The sequence below is a fragment of the Anoplopoma fimbria genome, chromosome 19, assembly GCF_027596085.1.
Source record: "Anoplopoma fimbria isolate UVic2021 breed Golden Eagle Sablefish chromosome 19, Afim_UVic_2022, whole genome shotgun sequence".
Lineage (NCBI taxonomy): Eukaryota > Metazoa > Chordata > Actinopteri > Perciformes > Anoplopomatidae > Anoplopoma > Anoplopoma fimbria.
This window is the reverse complement of record NC_072467.1, coordinates 12,376,001-12,400,511: the sequence shown is the minus strand read 5'-3', so window position 1 is coordinate 12,400,511 and position 24,511 is coordinate 12,376,001. Positions and strand designations below refer to the sequence as shown.

Here is a 24,511-nt window from a genome sequence, read left to right as displayed (position 1 = left end):
ATTACATGGAGACTGTTTCATAACCAGTTAAAAGATCCTCACAGTAACTTTGAATAAAAACTCAGAACATCCTCCACCACTGATTCTGTTCGGCCGTGAGCAGCTCTTTGATTAACATTTTGCATTGCCTAGTGGGAGAATATCGCTCATCAACAAAAGTCTGCAGTATTTAGCATGCATTCTGTGTGGGGTAAATATACTACATTTTGTTGCTTTCCTAGATGTGGACACACTACAGAATCAAAATCTGCTTGGAATTAGTATGCATTTGGGACACACTGTAACCATGACCAATAAGATGAAAGTGCTCCTTTTTAATGAGACTATCACATCCTGCAGTCCTGTGCTTAGTTGGGTTGAGATCAGGTGAACTAGATGGTTTATAGCATACCTCATTTTAAATGCTTCTCATACCATAAAGTAAACATTTGTGAGTGGAGGATTGTTATGCAGGATGATTAAACCTCAGTTAGGACAGAAACTCCACCGTAGGATGACTGAAAGTTAAAATAAATCACTTATCTGCCAGAACCTTTCAGCATGAAACAATGGGAATCAGATCAAAGCCCCAGTTTTATAGTTTTATTGAATTGCATCACTCTACATCATCTAGAATTTTCAACAAGATATTCTTTAAAGACCAAATATAATACTTGCATCCCTGCATTAAGTCTCTACACTTAAGATAAAGCTGTTTTACTGAAACATACATTAAGAATTAATATTTCATTAAACATTGCCATAAAAGTGAATGTTGATTCTTAAATGCCATTTTTCTAGTCATATATATATTTTAATATAATAGATTTTAGTCTCTGTCTCCTTCATAGGAATACTAGAAAAGAAAGAAGGTAAGAAATGCACAAAACCCATTGAAGAGTAGCATGGCCCTAATACTACAGCAAAGAAGTTACTGGACATTCAGTTGACATGCACTCAGTTTAAGGATAGAAAAAAGAACACAGCCATAGAAGGGAAGAGTTATGGCCTTGATCTGATGTCATATTCCTGATTGGCTTGGTATCATGAGGTAAACCTGGTGACATGCTTCCTGTTCACCAGCGTCCCTGCAGCTACAGAAACTGAATCTCCACCCGTGTCCTCTGCTATTTTTATCTGTTCATGTTGCCAGGAAACGTTCAATCAAGGCCTGTTTCACTACATCTCAACGGCATAACTCTTCCATTGTATGGCGAAGCACAGGTTGCACTGAGGAGTAGGAGGATAGAAAAGAACAGGTTGCACAGTCTGAGGGACATTCAGGAATGTATCAATAGGAAAAAACAGTATTGGCATTTTCTTGACAGTTCACTCACTATCTACCTCATATACACTGCCCAATCACGCTGGGCTCAATGTACAGGAAACAAACCCTCGATTAGAGCGTGTGGGCTGCATTCAGCTGAGCACTCGAGTACTGTAAAACTATGGCTATCAGTATAGTAAGTCACTGACATGTAAACATCAATCCATGCAATATGGCTTTATGTTTTTATTCAGAATACAGCAGCTCCTTCTCGGACGCAAACAAGGATTTGGCACAGGAGTGCAAGTAGTTATATATGTATATTTTTTTTAAGCAGTAAAAGATTGAAGGTGCCCTGTGGAGCTTTCTTGTAAACAAACCAAAGTCCTGTATACATTCAGAGTCCCTCACTGTTTCTCTGTGGTTAGCTTAGCTGCAGTTTAGGGTTCAGGATGGGTTTTAAACTTGTTATCTGGAACAAAATCATGTGTTCTCTTAAATCCTGTTACTGTGTCCTCAGAAACTGAGATTGAAATCACTGTAGGAATCTGAGGTTTAATTTATTAAACCTACTGCAGACGTCATTTAAGGGATTAAAGGGAAAGTATTTATTACTGCGATCTTTAATGTGAGAATGTGCTGTTGTGTAATCAGCAATGAATGAGTGGAATACATCCAAAACATGTTCAGCCTGTAAATCAGAGCCAAGCAACTTTGACAATTTAGCCCACACATGCCAAGAAAGAAGAAAAAAATATCAACCCTCAAACCTGAGTGGCCTTGGTGCAGATTTAAAGTGTTTAAAGATCACAAATTATAACTGAACTCTATAGGGAGCCATAACGGGAGATATGGTTTCTGCTGCTGCATTCTGCACCAACTGCAGTCCAATAATCGACGAGATGATGGCACAGCCTACGATAGGATATGCAAGATAAAATAGGTTATTATTGATTCCTGAAACTAGATCAGGGGTGGGATGAGGGTACATCTGATTGTTAGAGGTAATGTTATTTTTACGTTTATATTTTTTTAAATATTTTTTTAAATAAAATAAAGTTTAGTGTTTAAAATGTCTGGAGGTCTGATGTCATTTCAATTATTGGTTCAACATACAGCCAAGATAAACAGTGACATGAAAAAAAATGTAAAAGTGGCATTTGTTTTTTTGTTTAGCTACTAACTGAAGTGTGTAGTTATGTTGTGTGGGGGCGGTAGAGGTAGAGCAGGTCGTCCTTAAATGAGAGGATTGGCAGTTCGATCCCTGGCTCCTACAGTCCTTGTTTAGTGTTTTGCCGTAGGCTGTGCCTGTGGTGTATGAATATGTGTGAATGTTAGACAGTCCTGATGGGCATGTGGTAGCCACTGTCATCAGTGTATGAATGTGTGTGAATGTCATGTAGTGTTAAAGCGCTTTGAATAGTTGTAGGACTAGAAAAGCGCAGTACAAGTCCATTTACAATCCGTCCTAAAAACCTTAGCTGCACAGATGTTAAGGTAACTTCTTCAAACATCAGATTGAGCTGCAGATTATCTCCGGTTCATCATGTAGCTGTGTTTTAAAACCCTGTGAGTTCCGTTTTAGCTGAACCCTAAACTGCAGCTAGTCAGATGCTAAGTGACAGAGCAGCCCCATTGACTGATTCCTTGAGGTCTTAGGAGTTGAATGCATTTCCTTTCTCATAAAACATGAGCACAGCCATTTTTTGATTGTATTGTTTACATCCATGTCTGCTAGCGTGTTGCTACAGTTGTGGTTGCTTTACCGCTACATACTGTTGATTGGCAAACTAGCATCAAACAAGCGGCCAGAAAGTGAATCCTGTGTCCTGCACCACACAAACAAATCGGTAAACATTGCTCTACAGCGCTGCTAGTGGTCAAAAACTCCACAGGGTGCCTTTAACACAGAAACTGAGAGATTAGTAGAGACATTTCACAGATAAAGCAGCAACGCATTTGCATGCCTGTTCTATAAGCCTACCGTCATACGTATTTCTGTGACAGTATATGTAATAATATTCAACACTTCTACGTTCCACACAGTCCTGCCCTGCTCAATGCAGCCCAGCGCAGCGCTAGATTAATAATTGGTATCAGTGTAGCTGGATCCCCACTCACTGCTACCACAGTACTGGCAGATGACAGGCTGGCTGTCATTCACATGTGAAAGTAGAGAAAATAGACTCAACCGTGAGGTGGATGGCAAGATGGCAACTTTGAAAGTATAGATAGGGCTATAAATAAATAGTGATTAATCTACACATCTTTAACCAGATAAAACAGTAACACTATATATCTTTAAATACTCTCATCATACTCAATAACCTCTAATAATCTGTATCTTCAAGTCACAATATTCACTCATTTTTTTACATTGTGCTTTCTGAGTGAGAGTCTGATTGTATTACAGTGGTGGCCTTATAGTGGTGTTAGTGTGTGTGGGGGGGGAGGTGAGGTAAGGCGTCTGGGGGATTTAGTCTGGGTATTTTGACCCGAACTCAACCTTAGGGTCATCCCAGGGTGAGTGGTTGATTCCAGGTGAGATTTGTGCCGATCACAACGTTCACAACAGATGCGGGCGGGGGGGATGGGTCAAGAACGCAGGAATGGTCAGACACGGAAAATGTGGCGTCAATTTGACCGTCTTGGTTTGTTTACCTAATTATAGTTTTTCCGTTTGTTTCCCAGCATCAATTGGGCTGAAGGAAAGACATGTTTGTAGTCACACAATTTACTACAGAGGTTTCCATCTACTGGTATTTATTTGGTTTGTTGAAAGAAACCAAGGACATTGTGAGAAGACTGAACCTGACCTTCTGTTGTACTGTGAGTCTTGAACAATATTGCCAATTTTCAGACTTTGTTCTCTTTTTTATTGTTTGAGCGACCAGACCGAGCCGATTAGACCCATCTAGCATTTGGTTGTGATGGCCCACGTGTTTTTCTGATGACCTCCAGTTGAGTCATAGCCATTGAGACCCTTTGTCTCCTATAGTTGGGGGTGGTAGTGGTAATATATCATTGTATGTTAGAGATATTGATGCTGAGGTGGTTGATCTATTAGCTACAGTATGCTAAGCGATGTGAAGTCCTTTTTCAAAGTCATTTCTCCAGTGATATGTTAACTGAAAAAGTTTAAAGTACAGGTATCTAATGCGATGGAGAAAGTCGTATCAATAGTATGGAAATGTAACACAAAAATGCTGTTGTGTATCTGATGCCAAGAGGTCCACACTGAAAGACCGCCTGTGGGCATTTCCCTGCTTCCTGGGAGTTTACAGCACACCAAAAAAGAAAGTCACCTTTTAAAAACCCTTAAAAGTTCCTCTACCATGTTGTGATGTTTAAGGCTTCATATTCAATGTAATTCAGATGGGTTTAAGTTTCTGATGGTAAGTATTCTGATTCAAACAAACCTTTTACGAGAAGCCGCAGCGCCTAGACAGCTACTGCCACCTCCACTGAGGAAAACATTGCACCATAGCACTAAAAGATGTCCATAAATACAAATATAATCATAATAGAACAACAGTTTTCATATGTACACTCTCTACTAGTCCTACACAGCTAATATAAGCTACCCACCACCAATTCAGACACGGAATACACAAACAGAATTCAGAAAGGAAACAAACTTTAGCTGCATGGAGAACAGTGAGGTGCTGCCCTGATCTCTCTACTTAGTCTCTTCTGTCTCAAGGTAGCAGCAGACTCTTGTCTAAGTCACAAATTATCCCCTGACAGCAAAACGATCTATTCATCTCACCTCTCCCATGACCCTGCTCAGAGAGTCAACCCCAAAGTTTAATGAAAAAAAAGTTACCAACTCTCTGTTTCTCTACATGTCTGTCAATCAGAATCATCTACATACCCAAATATTTGTGAAGACTTGCATCTTTTCATAATTCAGGATACTGAACTGCCCCCCTCCTATCGGCTGGTCTTTGGTGCCAGATAATGTCTTCATCTTATGCAGTGATTCAATCATGATGCGTTTCTTCACAGGTATTTGGGTTTAGGGTTCTGTTGCTCATTAAAAACGTGCTGAGTTTACACAAGATTATACGTCCCCAACATACTAGACATTACTCCCACAGCAGCCATTGTACATAAAATGTGGCCAAATTGATGTGAGGAAACTCGACCAGCTCAAATTGATCTGAAGAGTCTGAACAAAGAGAGTAAGCATTTACAATTTAAAGTTACGCCTGTAACCCTGGGTCAGACGGGTTATATCTGCCCTCCTCGTATTATTATTCAGTCAAAATAGGGGTTGTCTTAAATTCAGGCTAGTACAGCCAGAGTGTAACAATGCTGCTGTCTTCAGGTCCTATTGGGGAATTCTCAAATTGATAATATGTGCATGGATATTGTATGTATAATGTTGTATGAATTGATGTTTTATCAAGTTATTGGGCGAAGTAGATTTCGATTTTAGTGTACTTTTGCTAGCTCTAGTCCATAATCAGTGCAGAGACTTTCTTAAACTACAAATTTTGTAAGTTTAAACAGCTAACTAGGGAGTTAGCTAACCTTCAAGATAAATTCAAGCATTCAGTTTTCCTGAGATTGCGAGCTGAACTGGCAACAAGGTCTGTAGATTGTCCTTATTTACTCATTGATGTGAGTGCAGAATGGCTGATGTGAGAATAATGTCAGAAGCATTGGATCAAAACAAAAATGTCTATTAGAAAACTGTATGGGAGCAAATGTAGAATGAGCAGGTACTATGAAATAACGGCTAACGGGATGAGCTACCTGTGGTCAACAGGAGTGAAAAAAAAGCCCCATTCCAAAATGTTCTACCCCAAAAACACTGACTGCTACATGAAGAACTCAACGCCAGGGTCCTTGCTACATGACAAACTCCACTTTACAGTGGCTCAAAGCTACTTGAAACGTTACATAATCCAATATCTTGAGCCAGCAAAATTAGTAATCTAACATTGTAAAATGCACTGTTTGTTCAATTTTCACCGTAGTTGACACCATTCATTTGCACTGTGTAAACATGTACTTACAAAAAGAGTCGAGGAATGTGAGGGTTGAAAGAGGAGGGGTTGGAGGAGGAGGGGGGAGCAGGTGAAATGCAGGGGAGGGGGAAGGTTTTAGGGTTGGAGGGGGAGTTCAAGAGGAGGTGGGGAGTGTCCAGGAGTCGTGGCGTGTCGTCCGATATCTTCATGCTCAGTCCCTGTTCACACTGCACCAGGCGGCTGCAGAGAGAGAGAGAGAGAAGGATGACACGTTAGATAGAGGTTAGGGAAAAAGAAAATGAGGCCCAGAGGGAGTACAGACAGAGACGTCCAAATGAGAGGAAACAGATTGAAAGGAGATGAGGAGGAATTTGGCAAGGCAGAGAAAGAAAATTGATTGAGGAGATGGCAGGGTGAAGAGAGACGGATGAAAAAGCGAGTTAGAATAGAAAAAAGAACAAATGGCAGTCTGCCAGGCGTCACCTCAAGTCACTGACAGCTTATGCGCCACAGCATGGCTGCATGCCAGTGTCGGTGGCTGTGAATGGTGCCAGGCTGCTTTACTTGTTAAGAATGCCTCTGAGCTTAAGTAATTACACAGCCAGCTTTACTGACTGAACACTAATCAGTTTCACAGGATTATGAGACTCTACTGTCATTCAGCTCTGCAATTTTGTATTTTGCAACATTTTCTTATTTTCCATTCATTACTGACTAACTTGTTCTATTGTTTTATATTCAGTGCTGTAATCTTTAATGGTTTATCACTTACAATTTTGGTAATAGGTTATCATTTAAAGTAATTTATCAAGAAAAAAGAAAAATGCCAAACATTCCCTGTTTTTAACTTCTGATCTGTGAGGATTTGCTGATTATCTCAGCTTTATATCTTTATTATGGTTATTACCTTACCTAAGCTAATTTAAGAAGCCATCTTGGGCTCTGGTTCTGATATTTAACAAACTAAAGAATGAATCAATTAATCCTCAGTTAAAAAAAATATATCTGCAAATTAAAAATGTACACCATTTAATGTAATTGGTTACACTTCCACAAATTAAGTTAATGAAATGCTGGATTCAGCATAAATATTATCCACACATATGAAATTATAGCAGAACCCACTGATGGTTATCACTTAATAGAACCAGATCTGTTCTTTTTGATGGGACTGATTAGAATAGAATAGGAATAACATACATATTTAATACTATATCCTCTTATCATACATTTTTATGAATATGTTCTTGTTCATTCCCTAACGAATTGTATCAGACAGAAACCATTAAACATAATATCAAGTTATGTCTCTTTTATAGCAGGTCAAGAGTAGGTCCTTCTTATTGCTTGGTTTGCTATATTGGTCCTGCAGCCCGTGAGGGTGAATTAGTGTTTTTCACTGCCATCTACTATACACTAATACTTTACAATGAATTATTGTTGTGCTCTATGCGTAAATAAAATAAGAACAAATCATCTGAGCTTGACGGAGCCATTTGTTTGTGTGATTGGTGCGATTAACCATGTTTGTTCATGCTGCACTGTGGACAGCTACCAGAGATATGTCACTTGACTTATCGCAAAGTCAAGTTCTGAGATCAGAAAAGGCCTCAGAACTGGACTCCCTAATGTGAATAACTCTCTAGAATACACTCAATCCTACACTTACACACTCATAACGCAACTGGTAAATGTCCATGTTTTTTTTTTAGTTTTTAAACTCATTTTTCACAGGCAATTCATTCCCCATGACAAGTAAACTGAACTCAACGTTTAAAATCATTGGACTGTAATAAAAAAAATGAAGTTCAGTCTACTGTGTTACTCCGTAGTATTTCTCCACTGACCTGGCACGGCTACAGAAGACATCGCCTCCGGCTGGCACAGTGTGTCCACCTTCACATGCTGAAAGGCTTTGTTGGGGGCCGACTGGAGGTGCCTGGAATCAGAAGGGAGTGTGAGAGCGCACGCGCACACACACACACGCACACACACACACACACACACACACACACACACACACACACACACACACACACACACACACACACACACACACACACACACTCACACAGCTACTCACACAACATGCTACGTGCTAGCAAAAGCATCTGCATGGCCACTCGTAAATGCCCGCAAGCACACATGGCCTCAAACCTTTAGCAGAGCCTTCAGCCTTTACTGTAAGAGTTGAAATATTAATGGCAGTTGGATGCTGTGAGCAGTGGAGCAGACACTGAGATCAGCAGGCAGCTACATCAGCAGCCTCTCCTCATGCCCAGCACCATCACTAAATCATGATGACCTGATGCAACTCAAGTGCTTCAGCAACTCTGGAGCGAGCAATTGGCTGAAGAATGCTAATTAAATGAGGGTGGAGGAATTTTTCCAACAGGCACATGACAGTATTGGAAGAAAACCGAGTGCTCTCTTTATTAGGCAATCGACAATCAATGAAAACAATGGCGGGAAGAAACGGCATGCTCAGCTCAAAAAAAAAAAAAAACAACTTTCAAGGAGCCAGAGTGCTGACTAGCAGGCATTTCAGAAACAAAATGAATGTCCACACCCAGTAATGGCTTTTAATACTTTTAAGGTGCATTAGGAATGAAACATTTCATAGCAATGGGCCAACATTGTCAACATTTACAGATGTTTCATTATGCCTATTGACTTCTCTCATTTTTAGTACCACAGCAAGACTGCCACTTGGATGCTTTTTTACAAACTTATTCAAGTCACAGAAAATCTAAAAGCTCTTAATACTGGCATGAGTGACAGATATAAGCCAAGGCTTACATGTGATTGAAAACTCACCTCTTCCACTCCTCCTCTCCATCCCAGAACTCATAGACGACAAAGGATAAACCGTCCGGCAGACGCACCGCAGTCACACTGGAGCGGAGACAGAGGAGAATGGCAATGAGTGGATAATAAGAGGAGGGAAGGTGATGGGTGAAGAAGTGAGATTTATGCCAGAATGGACCAAGGAGGGAGGAGAGGATGGGAAGAAGAGATGCAGATATATAGTAGATTGATGGTGAGGGAAAGATAAAGACAAAGGTGGAGTAGGTGTAAAGGAGTAAAAGAGAAGAAAGATGGAGGATGGGGATAACATGAGATATGAGGAAACATGCGTCATGGCAGGTGAACATTAAAGACATTATTGAAATGAAAACATACAGACAATAATAGTTTGGATTTCAGGAGAAAGAGATGATGAATTGTTTCCTCATCCTGCACAATATTGATGCCACAGCACAATATGTGCTTGATGATTGCATCCCAACGATAAAAATGAAACTATAATAATACAATGGAACAATATGTGACCCGGTCAGTGCAAACAGGGGAAGTTGGATGTTATTGGTCAATTCTATGAGGTGCTTTAAAGGGCACATTTCCCTGTAATGAACAAGGGCTCCATATTCTATACTGTCTCAAGTAAAGCACTGATGTGATTTGCTGTAAATGTCCACCGTTTGTCACTATGAGTGGCCCTTTTCAAATTACACATCGTCATTTTATCCATTCTCAGTAATTTAGTTTTGTTGATCACATGTCCACTGTTCTGTAGTCCCTTTAAAGTGTTTACAGTTTTAACATCTGTCGAAACATTTTATAGAACATTACCATGGACTACTAAAGCTAAATGAATTATTGTATGACAATGTCCTGAGATATGGGTTTTTGATAAAACCAGAAGGCCACTGATTTAGTGCCAGTAAAATCAAATGGCAGCATGAATGCAGTGGGATCCCATTTTCATTTGTCACAGTGAGAGGAGAGCAGCAGCTGAGGTTGTGGATATGCAGATCAGTTGGAGCACTGCAATTTTGGTACTTGTTTCGGCATGAAATTACACTTGCATAAATGGCCGCTCAGGGTATCTCTTATCACAAACACAATTTACATTCCAATTTTAATTGCGCAAGAACTAATCTCTCTCTCAAAAAAAAAAAAAGAAATCACACAAAAATCCTCTCTCCATTGTTTGAATTTAAAAAAAATCTGGTCCAAGTTTAATTATCAGGTACATGATCTGTAGTGTTTTCTACACAGCTGATTGGTAAACAATTCCGCAGAGAGTCTCTACGGTGAAGGCAGGTGGATTATAACACACATCCTGGGCTCCATTAAAGATCTCAGGCTGTAATCAAAGTAATATTTCTGTCATGTCAAGAGTATTAGGAAGTCTATTCCAGACTATTACTTAGATTTTTTGCAGTAGGGACACTACTGTAATGGATTGTAGAGCCTTCATGTAAACACACAGACTTTAATCACTTGTCTCCTGGCTCTCATATCAAGCTCACCAACTCCTTTTAAATTAAGTGAGTTAGTTAGATAGACTAACAACAATGGCAAAGTATTTTCCGAATCCACCATTACAGGCTGGTGCTGTAAATAAACCAAGCACACAGACAGAGTAATTTAATCTCTTTAGTTTATGAGCCCTGAAAATCCAGTGTTAGCTTACTCCAGTACACTTTATATCTTACAGTCAAAGTAAAGCATGCCGGAAAAAGTCATAAAAATGTCTTAATATAGTGGGTTGAAAAAAGTCACAGTATAGTAAGTCGGAAAAGTTTTTAAAAAATAAAATAAAAGTAATAGTATAATAGGTTAAAAAAAACAGTATGTCGAAAAAAGTCATAAAAAGGTAATCTTATGGTTTGTTCAAAACAGTCATAGTATACTGTGTTGATAAAAACAAAAGAAAACCATAGTATAAGATGTCAAAAAAAGTAATCGTACAGAATGTCCAAAAAAGTCATAAAAATCATAGTACGGTATGTCGAAAAAAGTCATAGTATGTTTTGGGGAAAACATTCATAAGGTAGTATTTTGGGAAAAGCCCAAGTCATAGTATTTTAGTATGTACAGTACCAGACAAAAGTTTGGACACACCTTCTCATTCAAAGGTTTTTCTTTATTTTTTTCTACATTGTAGATTAATATTGAAGACATCCAAACTATGAAGGAACACATATGGAATTATGTGGTAAACAAACAAATGCTCAATATTATAGTATGTCGAAAAAAGCCCCAAAAGTCATCGCATTGTATGCTGAAAAAAAGTAATTAAAACATCATAGTATAATTAGTCAAAAAGTCATCAGATAGTATGTTGAAAAAAAGTCGTAGCATAGTATGGCGAGGAAAGTCATAAAAGTATTAGTAGTATAGTGGGGTCAAAAGGGTTATAGAATATTATGATGAAAAAAGTGATAAAAAAATAAATATATAGTAAGTCAAAAAAGGTCATAAAAGGTCATAGTTTATTCTGTTGAAAAAGTCATTAAAAATTCGAAAGAGAAAGTCGAAAAAAGCAATAATATTACTTTTACTATTATTATTATGAGTGATATGTGAAATGCTCTGTTCAATTTTGAGGTGCAACCTGGTACTTAGTGCCACTAGACAGATGACTATGAATAATAACATGTATAACAGCAATACATTGCCACTTCTTGTATAAACTGGACTTGATCGCTTGCCCTGAGCAGTGTATATACAGTCTAAAAGGCAGTTCTTCCCTGAACCTAAGGAGGGCACTGGGGGGACGGGCTGCTGCTATCTGGTACCTGTGAAAATTACTTTAAAAGAAATAACTTGAGGTGTGTGAGCTCCACTGGAGGATATGATAAAGTGTTATAATCACAAATTCAGCCGTAAAGATATTTAACAGAGAAGGCAGAGACTAAATAAACTGTGAATAAACTAATTAATTTGTGCAGCATTAAATGAGGATACGAGCAGAGAGAGAAAAGGAAAGATTTGCAATGACACAAAAGTGTGAAAGAGCAAGAGAGAAATATTCAAGGGTAATGAGCAGGCTTCCTCTATCAACAAATCTTCCTTTCCCTCATTATTTACTTAACCTACCTATAAGCATGGTGCTGCAACCACATTTAATGATAAATTAAAAGAATACCGGCAGTGTTTCATCTGAAGGCCTCTTCCACCTTTGTGTGCTATTTATTGACCTCAGAGGAATCACTGAACACTGTTTGTGCTGGAGAAGCGCATGAAGAAGGTGTTACTGAGTGCGTTACTTACTACTTTTTATCTGTTAGGAACGGGACTTTAAAATCCTTGAAAGTTTTTGAATTACAGAAAAATATATATAATTTGCCAACTTTTTTGTAGATGTCCCATCAGGCAGAAGGAATGTAGTGAAGAGAGGCTGAGGCTGCTGCTGAATTGTGTGCAATGCATCCTGGTACATGGATGTTTGAGCAGGAGCAGGAGAACTCAGCTTCCTTACTGAGTAATTTATTGCTTCAATTGACTACATTTACCATCAAAACTATTTGGACATGTACATAAAAAGTGGTGGTTTAGAAGATATGTTTACTGTTCACCATCTTAGTTTAGCATGTTAGCATGCTAACATTTAGCTCTAAACGGGAATGTCATTAGTTCTGCAGATGTTTGGTTGTAAACCAAAATATTGGACAAATTATAACTATGGTTGTGTAGATACCGGGAGTAACATGGGTCCTGCTTATAGTTTTGAAGTTATCTCTGGTGTTGAAAATTTGCACTGTCTTAATATACTGCTTATGGTGTGCAGACTGATTTTCTTTACATCACAGGCACACAGTACAGGTATTGGATCTGCTTTTACAACAGAAGTGAAAACACTTGTAAAACAGTGCTGGGATCAGCAGTTAGTTGCTAAAATTCCCAGCAGCAAAAGAGATTTAACGACATAAAGTTTCAAAGATAGGGACGTCCAATCTTAAGTTTCATGTCATGGTTCACTATGTGCTTTGATTATGTGTGACCAACTTTTTCATTATAGTGTGAGCCTGAGGCACAACAGCACTTCATAACCAAGAAGATAAACAACTTGCTTTAACTCTTAAACCTTTGCCCTGTTCTACTTTCCAACATCTTCCACCCAGATAATTTTAGGACATTATTTGCTCCCTCACTGCGTATATCATCTTATTACAAGATATACTGGCACTCTTCTGTTGGGAGGTCACAGAATGTGGGTAACTAACTTGGAATGAGGTGGGTGCAAACATAGAAAAATATGGAATCGTTATTTTTACTTTTTTTGCATTGTTCAATTTGTTTCCCGAAATGTAGATTCTCATCAATAGACCTTGCTCTTTTAGTACCTGCCTTGTCAAAAAGCCATCGCATGCATTCACCCCACATTGGTCAATATTTAGTACAGGCACCTTTGGAAGCAATAACTGCCTTTAGTTTATTTGGATACTGTAAGCTTTCCCCCCTTTCTTTTTTGGAAAACTGCTCTCCCTCTGCCAGGTTGCATGGGGATTCTGAGGATCAGAAGTTTTCAAGTCCTACCAGGAATACTGGACTGGAAAGAGGTCTAGAGTCCGACTTAGCCCCTACAGGACTTTTATGTTGATTGAACTCATTCCTGTGTCCGTGAGTCCATGAGTGTGAATATGCATCTCTATGTCTGTCCACGGCTATTCTTGCATTCTGCTGCATCAAACTACACAATATTTTATGGTGGCCAGTTATGGCTGCGTGCTCAATAACCTCTCGTTGTTGCAACCTTTTATAGCCTTTTTATATTGCCGTTGACTGCCTGCCTACTCCTTCTTCACCACTCTCAGCACTTGTTGTATTCATTCAATCACACAGTAGTGGTTAATGCAGACCCACTTGGCAGAGATCCTTTCCATTTTATTTTGTGTTTTCCATTCAACTTGATTTATATGTAGAGATTTGCTTCCAGATTGAAATTACAGAGTATTTTTCTGTAAACCAGCGTTAGAAAACCCCATTACCTCAACTATGAATCAATGTAGTAAAACAATGAAATATGAAAAAGGGTTTTATGTCTTAATTTACCCCAAAAGCCTGTCAAGCCTTTAGCTTGACAGGCTTTTATCCCAAAGTACAGAGTGCAGTAACTGGTTGGAGAAACTGTTACACAAATAGAAGAGTTGCAGTTGAGCCAGAACCTCGATGTCTTGCCAAGGGCATATGCAGAATATGGGTCTGGACTATGCATACAGCATATTGAGTCTGGGATCTGGAGAAATTTATCTTGATATTAGACTGTTTCACAGTACCCTGAAGCTCAGAGTTGTAGGCAAAGAAAGTTCATAATATGCACAGTATGTGTATATCAGACTATATTAAAGGTACAATATAATACGCATTGGGTATGCAGTATGACATTAGTAGCTCACTGATCCAAACCACTTGGGAGTTTTTTCTCAGATTTTGGAAAGAAGATAATGAACTACCCACACAGAGCACAAAAAAATGTGTGTGTGTGTGATCAAAGAACAGAGGAGGTAATATTGGAGGTAGTACTTGATAAAGTAAAAAAATCAGCGAGGGCCTGACACTGAAAACGGAGCACATCAAATATTAAACATGATTACGACTATGGTGCTGCACTCTCAGCAGCAGCAGCAGCAGGGTAGCTGTGAAAATGTGGAGCAGTAGTGAGACTTACTGAAAGCAGTCTCTCTCCGTGGAGACATTCTTCAGGTATTGCTTCAGAGCATCACAAAAGTCACCAAGCTTCTTCTGGGAAACCACCATCTCCTGACGAATCAGCAGCAAGGACTGCAGAGGAAGAGAGAGAAGGGGAAGTGAATTTTATGTTGATAGTTTATACAAGCGTGTTTGTTACAAGCAGACAAATATAAATACATGCATACTGTACTGACCTTTTAATTTACTTTTTGTTTGTCTTTATTGACATTTGTCATTTTTGAGTTTCTTATTTCAAGTAAACAATGACTTTTTGAATGATTAAGCCTATACCACAATCTTTCTGATATTAATGTGAATGCTTGTCTTCTTTTCCAGATAAAATGAAACATTGTACATACTTACTACCATGAAAGAACAATTAAAACTTGCCTATTAGAAAAAAATCCTGAAGAATTTACTAAGAAGGGACAACCCTGGTACATGGGTTGTATCCAAGTCTGTTTCTTTTTTTCCCCGTTTGCAAGCTCTACTTTTTCTACACTGTTTACTGACCGATCACAGCCATGGGTAGCCTACAGTGCCAAAATCGCCTAATTCGCAGTTCTTTTTGGAGACATTTCAAAAGTTTGCCTTGTTGATCCCCTGACTTTTATCACCACAATTGCGTTGACATTTCAAGATTGAGATCTCGACAACTACTGGATAAATTCCCATGAGATTTGGCACATTGAATGTCTCCTTTGTGAATTGTAACAACTTTTCATCTAGCCCCCTCATCAGCTCAAAATGTAAATTTGTCTAATACTACTACTGCAAAACTAATGAAATTCCAAACAGCCTCAGCTGTACTTTGTGTTAGGTGATATTTGGATTTTAAGATGGTAAATATGACCTGCTATTTTAAAGCATGTTAGCATGCTGACGTTAGCATTATGCTCTCCACTACAGTGTTTTAGTTGCATGTGAAGATTACTTTCTGTTGTTATCTAGGTACCATCGCAGCTTTATGATAGCATCTGCAGTTACCAGGGGCTTTGTGATACAACTGCAAAATCCCTTATTCATCTGTGGCCTCAGTGTTATGCATCCCCTACAGCTACATTTCTCTGTTAGTGAATTCTTCTGCAGGAAAAAGCTAAATGTGCATCATCTCACACAGCTTATATAAATGTTTTGATGGACACTTCCTGGGGAGCCATTGGTGTTTCTACACGAGAAGACATATTGGACAGATCTTTTGTTGCAGCATTTCTCTGTTTGATCTTAACTTAATGTAAAGTACAGTAGCTCCCTTCCCAATGACCCAGTATGTAACAGAAGCTTCAGTGTGTGAAAGGAGTGTGTATCTTCAAGCATGTGTGTGTGTTGAAGTGGTGCTGTACAATTAGAGCCTGGAGCATCATTTGCAATTACTTGTATAAATCCAATTTATAACAAGAACCAAAGACGTGCAGCTGCAGTGGTTTTGATCAGACGAGATTAGCTGCTATTTTACTGCTTTTTATGAGCCATCGTTACTGTATACAGCTCAATACAGTACAATTAAAAATGAATCCGTTATGACCTAGATAACTCCAGCAGTGTCTCACTGAGACTTCAGTTATACACAGTCAGGCATACTTGTGCACATACGCACATGCTGTGTTGAACTATCTATCCTCAGATAATCTTATTCCATTACATATACATTTATATAAATATACATGTATTTATGTCCACTTATTTCCTGCAGTTGACTTTTTAAGTGTTAGCACTTACTGTCTTGTTACACCTACTCTCTCTTATCCTACCATGGCTTCTTCATTCTCCCTGATTGATTTGCAACAGTATCTGTAATGACTTGACAATCCTTAAGAGGCCTCCATTGGTACAAAGTAAAGTCTATACAAGAGGGTTTTTGAAGGCATTTTAAAATGTGCCAGAGACAACAAAATAACTAAAACAACAAAAGCACAATCCCACTTTGTCCTAAGCCTGGACAGTTAAACTTTTAATAACAAATGGTTATCAGATTTGAGGGGACTGGTCAAGAAAAAAGGGTTAAATTATTTGAAACGTTAAGCGGAGAAAAACTACAGTGTGTGTAAGAGTACTCCACAGAATCATAAATTGAACTATAAAAGGAATATTGAGCCCATGTAACTCTTTTCAGAGCGGAGAGATATGTTCTGTTCATTTAGTGTTTGTTGGAAGTCTTACTGTTGCATTTTGCAAAAATAGACAGGCATCATCAAGACAAGTGAACAATGAGCTGCAGTATTGTAGGCGAGAGGACATGAAGTGCTGATTACTGAATACTGAAATTTGATCAGGGCATTTTACAAGAACTTATCAGTATTCAGTTGCAGAAGCCATCAAGATTATTTTAACCAATTCTTAAGATTAAGTGAGACATACAACTGGGTGTCATCTGCGTAAAGATGTTATAGGACACAGCGTTAAAGTGACTTATATCATGCCCAAGGGGTACTGGATACAAATTGAATAAATTGGGGCCAGGAATTGAGCCTTGTTGGACTAAAGTTGTCAGAAGCAACTTTAAGAACTCTGTTATAAAGGTCATCACACAAGCAGAAATAAAACCTAGAAATGCAACATAAATCACTAATTATTATTTTTGACTGAGCTGTAATGTTTTTTTTTTGCATTTTTCCTTAAACATTTGTTTAGTATTTAGCAACTTGTTCTGTATTTGCAAAAACTGTTAATTAATCGATTTGACTTTGCATTGGCTTATCTTCCTTTCTTCTTACTTTATATTGACCTCACCTAATCCTTTCTACCTGACACTAATCCTCTTCCAATTTTTCTATCCTGGGTCTCCTCTAGAATTCAAATGTGATTAAATCCTATTTATCTTTATGGAAATCACAACTGCTCTCTCTGTGGTTACCCTGTTGGTGACCCCGGTTGGCTGCTGTTTTTTCATCAATGTCTGTATCTGTTTTAATCTTTTTACCCTTGTCCCCAAATATTCCTAAAAAATCTTCATATTTCTGGCAGTGACTGCAGATACAGGAGGTGTTTGCTATTGTCGGGACAGATATTACACATCAGATGATGCAGCTGTTGAGCAACTGAAAAAAAGCTTGTAGAGGTCTCTATATTTAGCAGATCTTAGCTACAGCTTTTGCAGCTTGTACACATGCTGCAAGTATTCAACAAATCTGCATCCACTTGTGCGTGAGTGTGCCTCCGTCACTTTGATTTTCTGTTTTATTGGCATGCTCTGACTGTTTATCTCTTGACATTGCAGTTCATGTGCTGCCATTTACTTTAATTGGTGTCATGAGGCATAAGCATTATGCATAAGTTCAATCTTGCAATATTTATTTGCAAGATTGAACACCTTGTCTGTAGAGATACATGTTGTATGTGCGTGTATGTGATTCATGAGGCAATGATTGCATGGGCGTGTTTGTGTGAAGCACCCATAAAAGTGATAGTACCTTGCAGGCTTATAACGGCTGTACAGACTAGCTTAAGACATGAGTGCACACACAGTACACACATACATACATACCAACTCAATTAGAAACACTCGATGCCCAGCAATCTCTGCTAATCTAATCACCACCACTCCATTAACCATCCTGCCTCCCTGACTACGATTACATCTGCTCCCCTCTGTCGCTGTGGCCCTGCAGAGGAGGTAACAAACTCTCTGGCTCTGTTTGCACCACACTGCTAACTTCTGTGTTAACGGTCAGCATCAAAGGTAGATCCATGAAGGTTACAGGCCATGTGACCTTTTCTAACATCACGGCCCTTTTTTCCCCACATAAAACTGACAGTGAAGGCAGACCTTATATTTCATCAACATAGTTGTTTAAATGGCCTGAGAATTAGAAGGACTCAACTGAACTTTAAACTCAAAGTGAAACAATAAACTATATATCACCATAAAATAGATTGATACAGATTATTAACCTTAGTCTCAAGTCTTCGTTTCTGTAAAATTTTATTTTAGATCAAGTAAATATAGGTTAGATTTGTGGAGTTACAGTGGTGGCAACAATGAAAATAAAAATATAGTGAAATGAAATTGAGTACAAGAGTGACTATGATGGGAATTTCCCCAAACAACCACCAGTTTTGAAATACGCATATGCTCGTGTAGGGGGTCTGCAGCTCATTACTTTATATAGTTCAAGCAGTGCATTGAGCTCTCAATATAAATGATATAATGGACATGCTCTGCCACAACTGTCAGTAGGCCTGTGAATGCGTGTTGTCAGCAGAATCATATATCAAGGTGCTTCTTCTTGCACATGTAGAACAAGAAAATGACTGCATGCAGTGTGTGTGTGTTTTTTTTTTTATAGGAACCTATAAACTCTACATGTCTGTCTGGTTGGACAAACGACTATCACCATGTCATAAAGATTTGTGGAGCCTTGTTCATAAGCTTGTATAAATAATATTGATTTCTGTCTTTTACTGGGGCTCTATTAGCATTCTTCAAACCAGTTTTTTTCATCTATTTAATTTTTTTTTTCTTCTGCTGTTGCTTCCAACTGGAGCTGAATCAACATTTTCACAAGTGGAACAATACTGTCACAAGAATAGTGTTCATGTATACAGAATTTTTCATGATATAATTTTGAAACTCTTCAATAAGGATGTAATTGTAATTGTGGCTTAAAAAACTGGAGAAAAATGATCTCAGACTCTACCTTAATGAATAGCTTAAAGATAGCTGAAAACATTTGGGGATTAAAGAATGGTATGTTGGAGAAAAGTTGTTTTAAATTAAATGAAGCTTAAAGGACAAGCCCATTATGTGTTCACATTGAGGCTCCGCCTCTCAACTATTATCTAATAATGTCACTGGGTTCTGTGCACAGGCTTTTCTATCATCAGTGATTGTCTTAGCAGAAGAATATCTAAACCGCTTCATCAGTTTTGTATCTAGCTGCTGTCATTGAAGTTTATGCAGCTTTGTCCATCTATGGCTACCTAGCGGGATCTGTGATAGGCTGCTACTTAAAGAGCTCTAACCCTACACATGAATCTAATAGACAGGGTCAACTTTGGTGTTGACCCTGCTCACCTTGAAAATCAACCATTTGTAACATTTTTGAGTGTTTGTAACATCACTTAAATGACACTGCCATGGTTTCAACGCGAGTGAGAAATTGTTGCAGTCTATGGCTGCGTTCGAAATTGCATACTAACACACTACTTACGACATACTCAATCAGTATGTAATGCATGCTGACTTCTAAATGAATAATTAGGTATGCCATTACCAGCAGTCTGTTCCCACTGAAGTATACTCAAGGAATATGTGTTCTCTGCATCACATAACTGTATCGATCATGAGATTACTGCTCTGAGCTACTTTCCTGTTCCAGTCAATTTTATGTTTTAGAGTATTATTTAAAGTGAAATTGATATTATAACATATTATCTGAAATAAGTTATCTACACCACATTATATAAGTGAGCTCCCGTGCTTTCCCTCTTAAATGTACATGAATGTCTCTCTCCATCATTTGTAATTATTTGATCCAACAGTTAAATATTTAAACAATTTGCCTCGCACTCCGCCATTGAACAGTCTAAAGAGACGCAACTTATTTTGTCAGAAATTCCCGCAAATCTAATATACATCTAATTTCTTGCGTACGCAAAGTCAAATACTATGCAGTTGGAAAGTAGTACATATACAATATTACGGGTACATTTAGTAGGAATAGTAAATAAGTAATCCATTTCGAACACTGTATGTTTGTGTGTCATGCAGAGTAATCTTTTATTCACTCACTGGGGGCGCCAAAATCTGAAATTTCACACTCCAATCCACCAAAATCTTTATGTACCATGAAGGACTTATACTGGGAAATGTAAGTGATCTGAAAGTATGTCAAATTGAATCATTTACAAATGTATGTCATCCTCTCTCTACCTCTCGTCACATACAGTATGTATGCAAACCCATGAGTGGGGCTTCACACTGACAACTGTTAAAATATGCAGAGATCATCACCATCTATCAAGGACACACAGTGTATGTGTTAAACATGTGTGTATGTGTTTAGCATATTTTAGTGTGGAATGCTATCCCACTGGGTATGAAAATGGAAGTAGCAGGAAGACATGTGAATATGTGTTGTAGAGAGAGAGAGGGTGGAGGGTATAGGTCTAGCGTTACCATGGGAACTGGGAAATACCACATTCAGGTCTTCTTCTCACACCTTCTCTCATTATCGGCCCCTCATCTCCCCACACACTTCCTCATTCTGTCTTTTCCGGAGGCCGTCCTCACCCACTTCTCATCATTGCCCCAGTTCTTGTTCAAGGCGCATTAAGGCTCTGCAGCCTCTTGCCTTTTATTTTCCACCTACAATCTCCACTATCCCCATATTTAAATATCTTATTTCCTCCCTCACACATCTTCTCTCCTACTTATTCTTCCTCCTCCTCCTCCTCCTACCCCGTCTCTCCTCCCTATCCTCCCTCTTTTCCTCTATCCCCCTCTCCCTCTTTCTTGCTCTGTGCTAAAGGAATCCCTCATTTATTCAAACAGAAAAATAAAAAAAAACCTTCATTAATTCAGGTGACATTTGCACTGTATACATTTTAATGTATAAGCTTACAAAACATGATCTAATGAAAATATAATCAATGCAGTCAAGAGGATTCTGCTTGTGTTTTCAGGAATGTGTAGAAATGACACGTTTGACCTAATCATTTGATCCATGGTTCACATGAAAATATGATTACATTACTTAAAGCTGCAGTTAAGTTAGCATCCGGTTCATTCCCAGTTAGGGTTTCAATTGCAATGAATGTTATTTGGCATATTGACAATAAACACGACATGAAACTGTAACGTGCATGTTTAAAGGGTGTGTGTTTAAAACTAACATCTACAATACATGGTTGAGAATAAGAGGGTTATGAACAATGTCTTGAAATTTCCTTACGTGGATACTCGTTTTTATTCTGCCTTCTTTTGCAGAGTGAGGACATTGAGCTCAAGAGGGACTGTGTCCTTAGAAGTCTGTATATCTACCTCAATGAGGACAGCAACGCTTATATCAAGGAGTACTTGGTTAGTAATATCATTTTACCATGAGCTTTCAGTGTTAAACATGCCATGTTTCCTTTCTCTCAAAATGGTCAATTTGTTTTTCACCATCAGAACACAGACAGTGGGGAAGCTAAGAGAGAGAGATCGCACAGACCACCATGGGGCTTTACGTAATTCACAAAGAAGGTGCTGATAAAGAGGACCAGCCAGAGGATGTTGGAGTGGAGCTGCTAAGCAACCTGAGAAGCATTTTCTTTGGATGTGCCATGCTTTTTGGTCTGATTTACACACTCAACCTGAGCTATATCCGGAAACTCAAATTCACATTTGAGTTCTTCCGGAAAGTGTTGTTGAACTTGGATGGCAAGAAATTGTCCCCAAAGGACCAAACACTTAAAATGAAGATGCGCTCACACGATTCAGTGAGCTCACACGATTCAGTGAGCTCACACGGACAATGCTGGAGAGTTGAGCTAACCACTCTTTGGCTTGTTGGCCATTGACATTTTGATGACCTGGTAAATGACTGTAATGAAGCAACTAGTGACTCACTAGTTTGTGTGGTTTGAAAGGTTTTCCTAAAAGTTGTAAGGTGTTGCATTGTCCCTTTATTCTCCAAGTATTGTATTACTGCACTTCATAGTTTGAACTTTATGTGTTTAATTGTACCATTACCCAGGTTTCTTGGCAATTGCAGGTCTTGCTGATGTATCCCTGTTGTTTGAATTTGCTGATGGTAAAAATACATTTAAAGTCCCTGTAATTTTGAATAGAGGTGTTCCGATACCATTTTTTCCTGCCCTGTACCTATTCTTATACTTGTGTATCGGCCGATACCGAGTATCAATCCAATACCGTAATAAAAATAAATTATCTATTTTATATTGTGTGAAAACATCAAGCAACAATTTTGTCAAGTTTGTCACGAAAACTACATTTTACAAGATTACATTTTTAACATCATAACATTTTTATTTACCTTCACCCAATACTATTTTTTACAAAATTATATCAGAACGTGATATCTGATTGGTGCATTGACTCTCCAATACCTGAGCCAGCTTTTTAGGCTGTATCATAGTCATTGGCGAAACTGGTATCGGAACAACTCTAAATTTTAAGATGCCGTACCAATGGCATATTTGCACTGTATACATTTTAATGTATAAGCTTACAGAACTGTCCTTGTATGCATTGAGAGATTTATTACAAATATATGTTACTTTAATAAACTATGTTTATGGAGAAGTTACCCTTAACTTGATATGTAATACTTGAATTAATACATAAGGTTTATGTAAAAGTTCCCTTAACTTTATATGTAATACTTGAATTAATACATAAGATCTATGTAAAAGTTCCCCTTAACTTTACATGTAATATTTAACAAACACATAAAGTTTATTTATAAATTTGCATTATTCATACTGACTCAAAGTGATATAAAAGCACTGTTTAATGTGAACCTTTACATTGAACTTATATAATAAAATTAGATGGAAAATTTACATGTAATTGAAATACTTAAAGTCAACGTTTTCGGTACAATTATTTTTTTGAGTGCAGTAGGTTTACAGTTCCCCCCGACCGGCTGACTGCAGCAGTGGGAGAGTAATAAATACCTTACAATAAGCAGAAGCAGTTAACTTACAGTACACCAGTGGTGGTCATCCCTTTTGGACTGCATAACCTTGCCAAACGATGTTGTTCTTTCTCTTAAGGTTAAATAACTAGAGTACTACTAGTAGGTTGGCTCAAAGTAGTAAGTATGTAACAAGAAATGAGTATGCGTTTCGATGATTGTGATTGATTGTAAGACAATGGACCAGTTGTATTTCATGTGGTAAGTTTCTATTTCACCAATTGTCGGCAGAGAAAATTGCTCATTGTGTTGAAATAATTGCAGAAAAACTGAACTCTCATAAGAAGAGCTGTGAAATTTTAAAATAGAAAAAAGGGCATTTTAACTGGCCTAGAAGTACTTGGTATTTAAAGCTGCATAAATCTTTTTTTATGTCACTACAAAAAACTTAATTACTACAAAACAACCTGAAAGTTCCTTTTGACATATTGTGGACTTTGTGGATTGTGGACACATCTTGCAGACATTGAGCAACAATATAATTCATTCAGAGTTGAGTTTCTTAAAATCCAATATTCAACCTTGTTTACGCTCTGGTTTGGTCTCCACCAACTCTGGGGGAAATGTGTGGTACTTTAGCTGCTAAATGCTGTCACTATGTTCACCAGCTAAAGCGCTAATTTTATCTGTCTGCAGTGCATAGTGGGTTTTATTATATTAGAACTAACAACAGATGCCTGCTGGAAATCAGGTTGTTGGGAACAGTTAATCTGAACCATTGAGCCATTGGAGTCAATCTTGTGGGTGTGAATGGATGGGAATCTAAGGAAACGGGAACGACAGTCCTGCCGTCTCTGTTTGACTGACAAGTGGGATCTGGGAAGTGTCGTGCAGAAACAACAATCAGCTCTTAGACATTTTAAATCCAGAAACAAAATCAACAACAAAACAAATGAATTGTCACCTGAACCTCAAAATTACAGCATCAGTTAATGGAGCCAGACTATGGTTGTAGCGTGCAGCCCCCAGATGTTATCATGAGTATTAAAATTCCATCTCTGAGACTATTGCTGCAATCATAAATGGGCCAACGTGCCTGCTGATATTAGGGTGAATGGCTGCACTGAATGCTTTGAGGTTTCATAATGTACTACAGCGCTGAGGGACTGCAGGTTCGCTCATTCATTTTTAAAACAACAACAAATCTCTTTAGACACACTGCT

General features: G+C 38.3%; 1 protein-coding gene across 1 annotated transcript in view; it reads right to left on the bottom strand.

Moving 5' to 3' along the window:
• Window positions 1–6,398: 6,398 nt before the first annotated feature.
• necab2 (N-terminal EF-hand calcium binding protein 2) overlaps window positions 6,399–24,511 on the bottom strand; it is a 117,206-nt gene continuing 99,093 nt past the window's right edge. The window contains exons 10-13 of the mRNA XM_054620731.1: window positions 14,684–14,796; window positions 9,040–9,117; window positions 8,070–8,161; window positions 6,399–6,462 (exon numbers count right to left, since the gene is read on the bottom strand). Coding sequence (XP_054476706.1) covers window positions 6,434–6,462; window positions 8,070–8,161; window positions 9,040–9,117; window positions 14,684–14,796 — 312 coding nt within the window. The 3' untranslated portion in view covers window positions 6,399–6,433. The remainder of the gene's footprint in view (window positions 6,463–8,069; window positions 8,162–9,039; window positions 9,118–14,683; window positions 14,797–24,511) is intronic.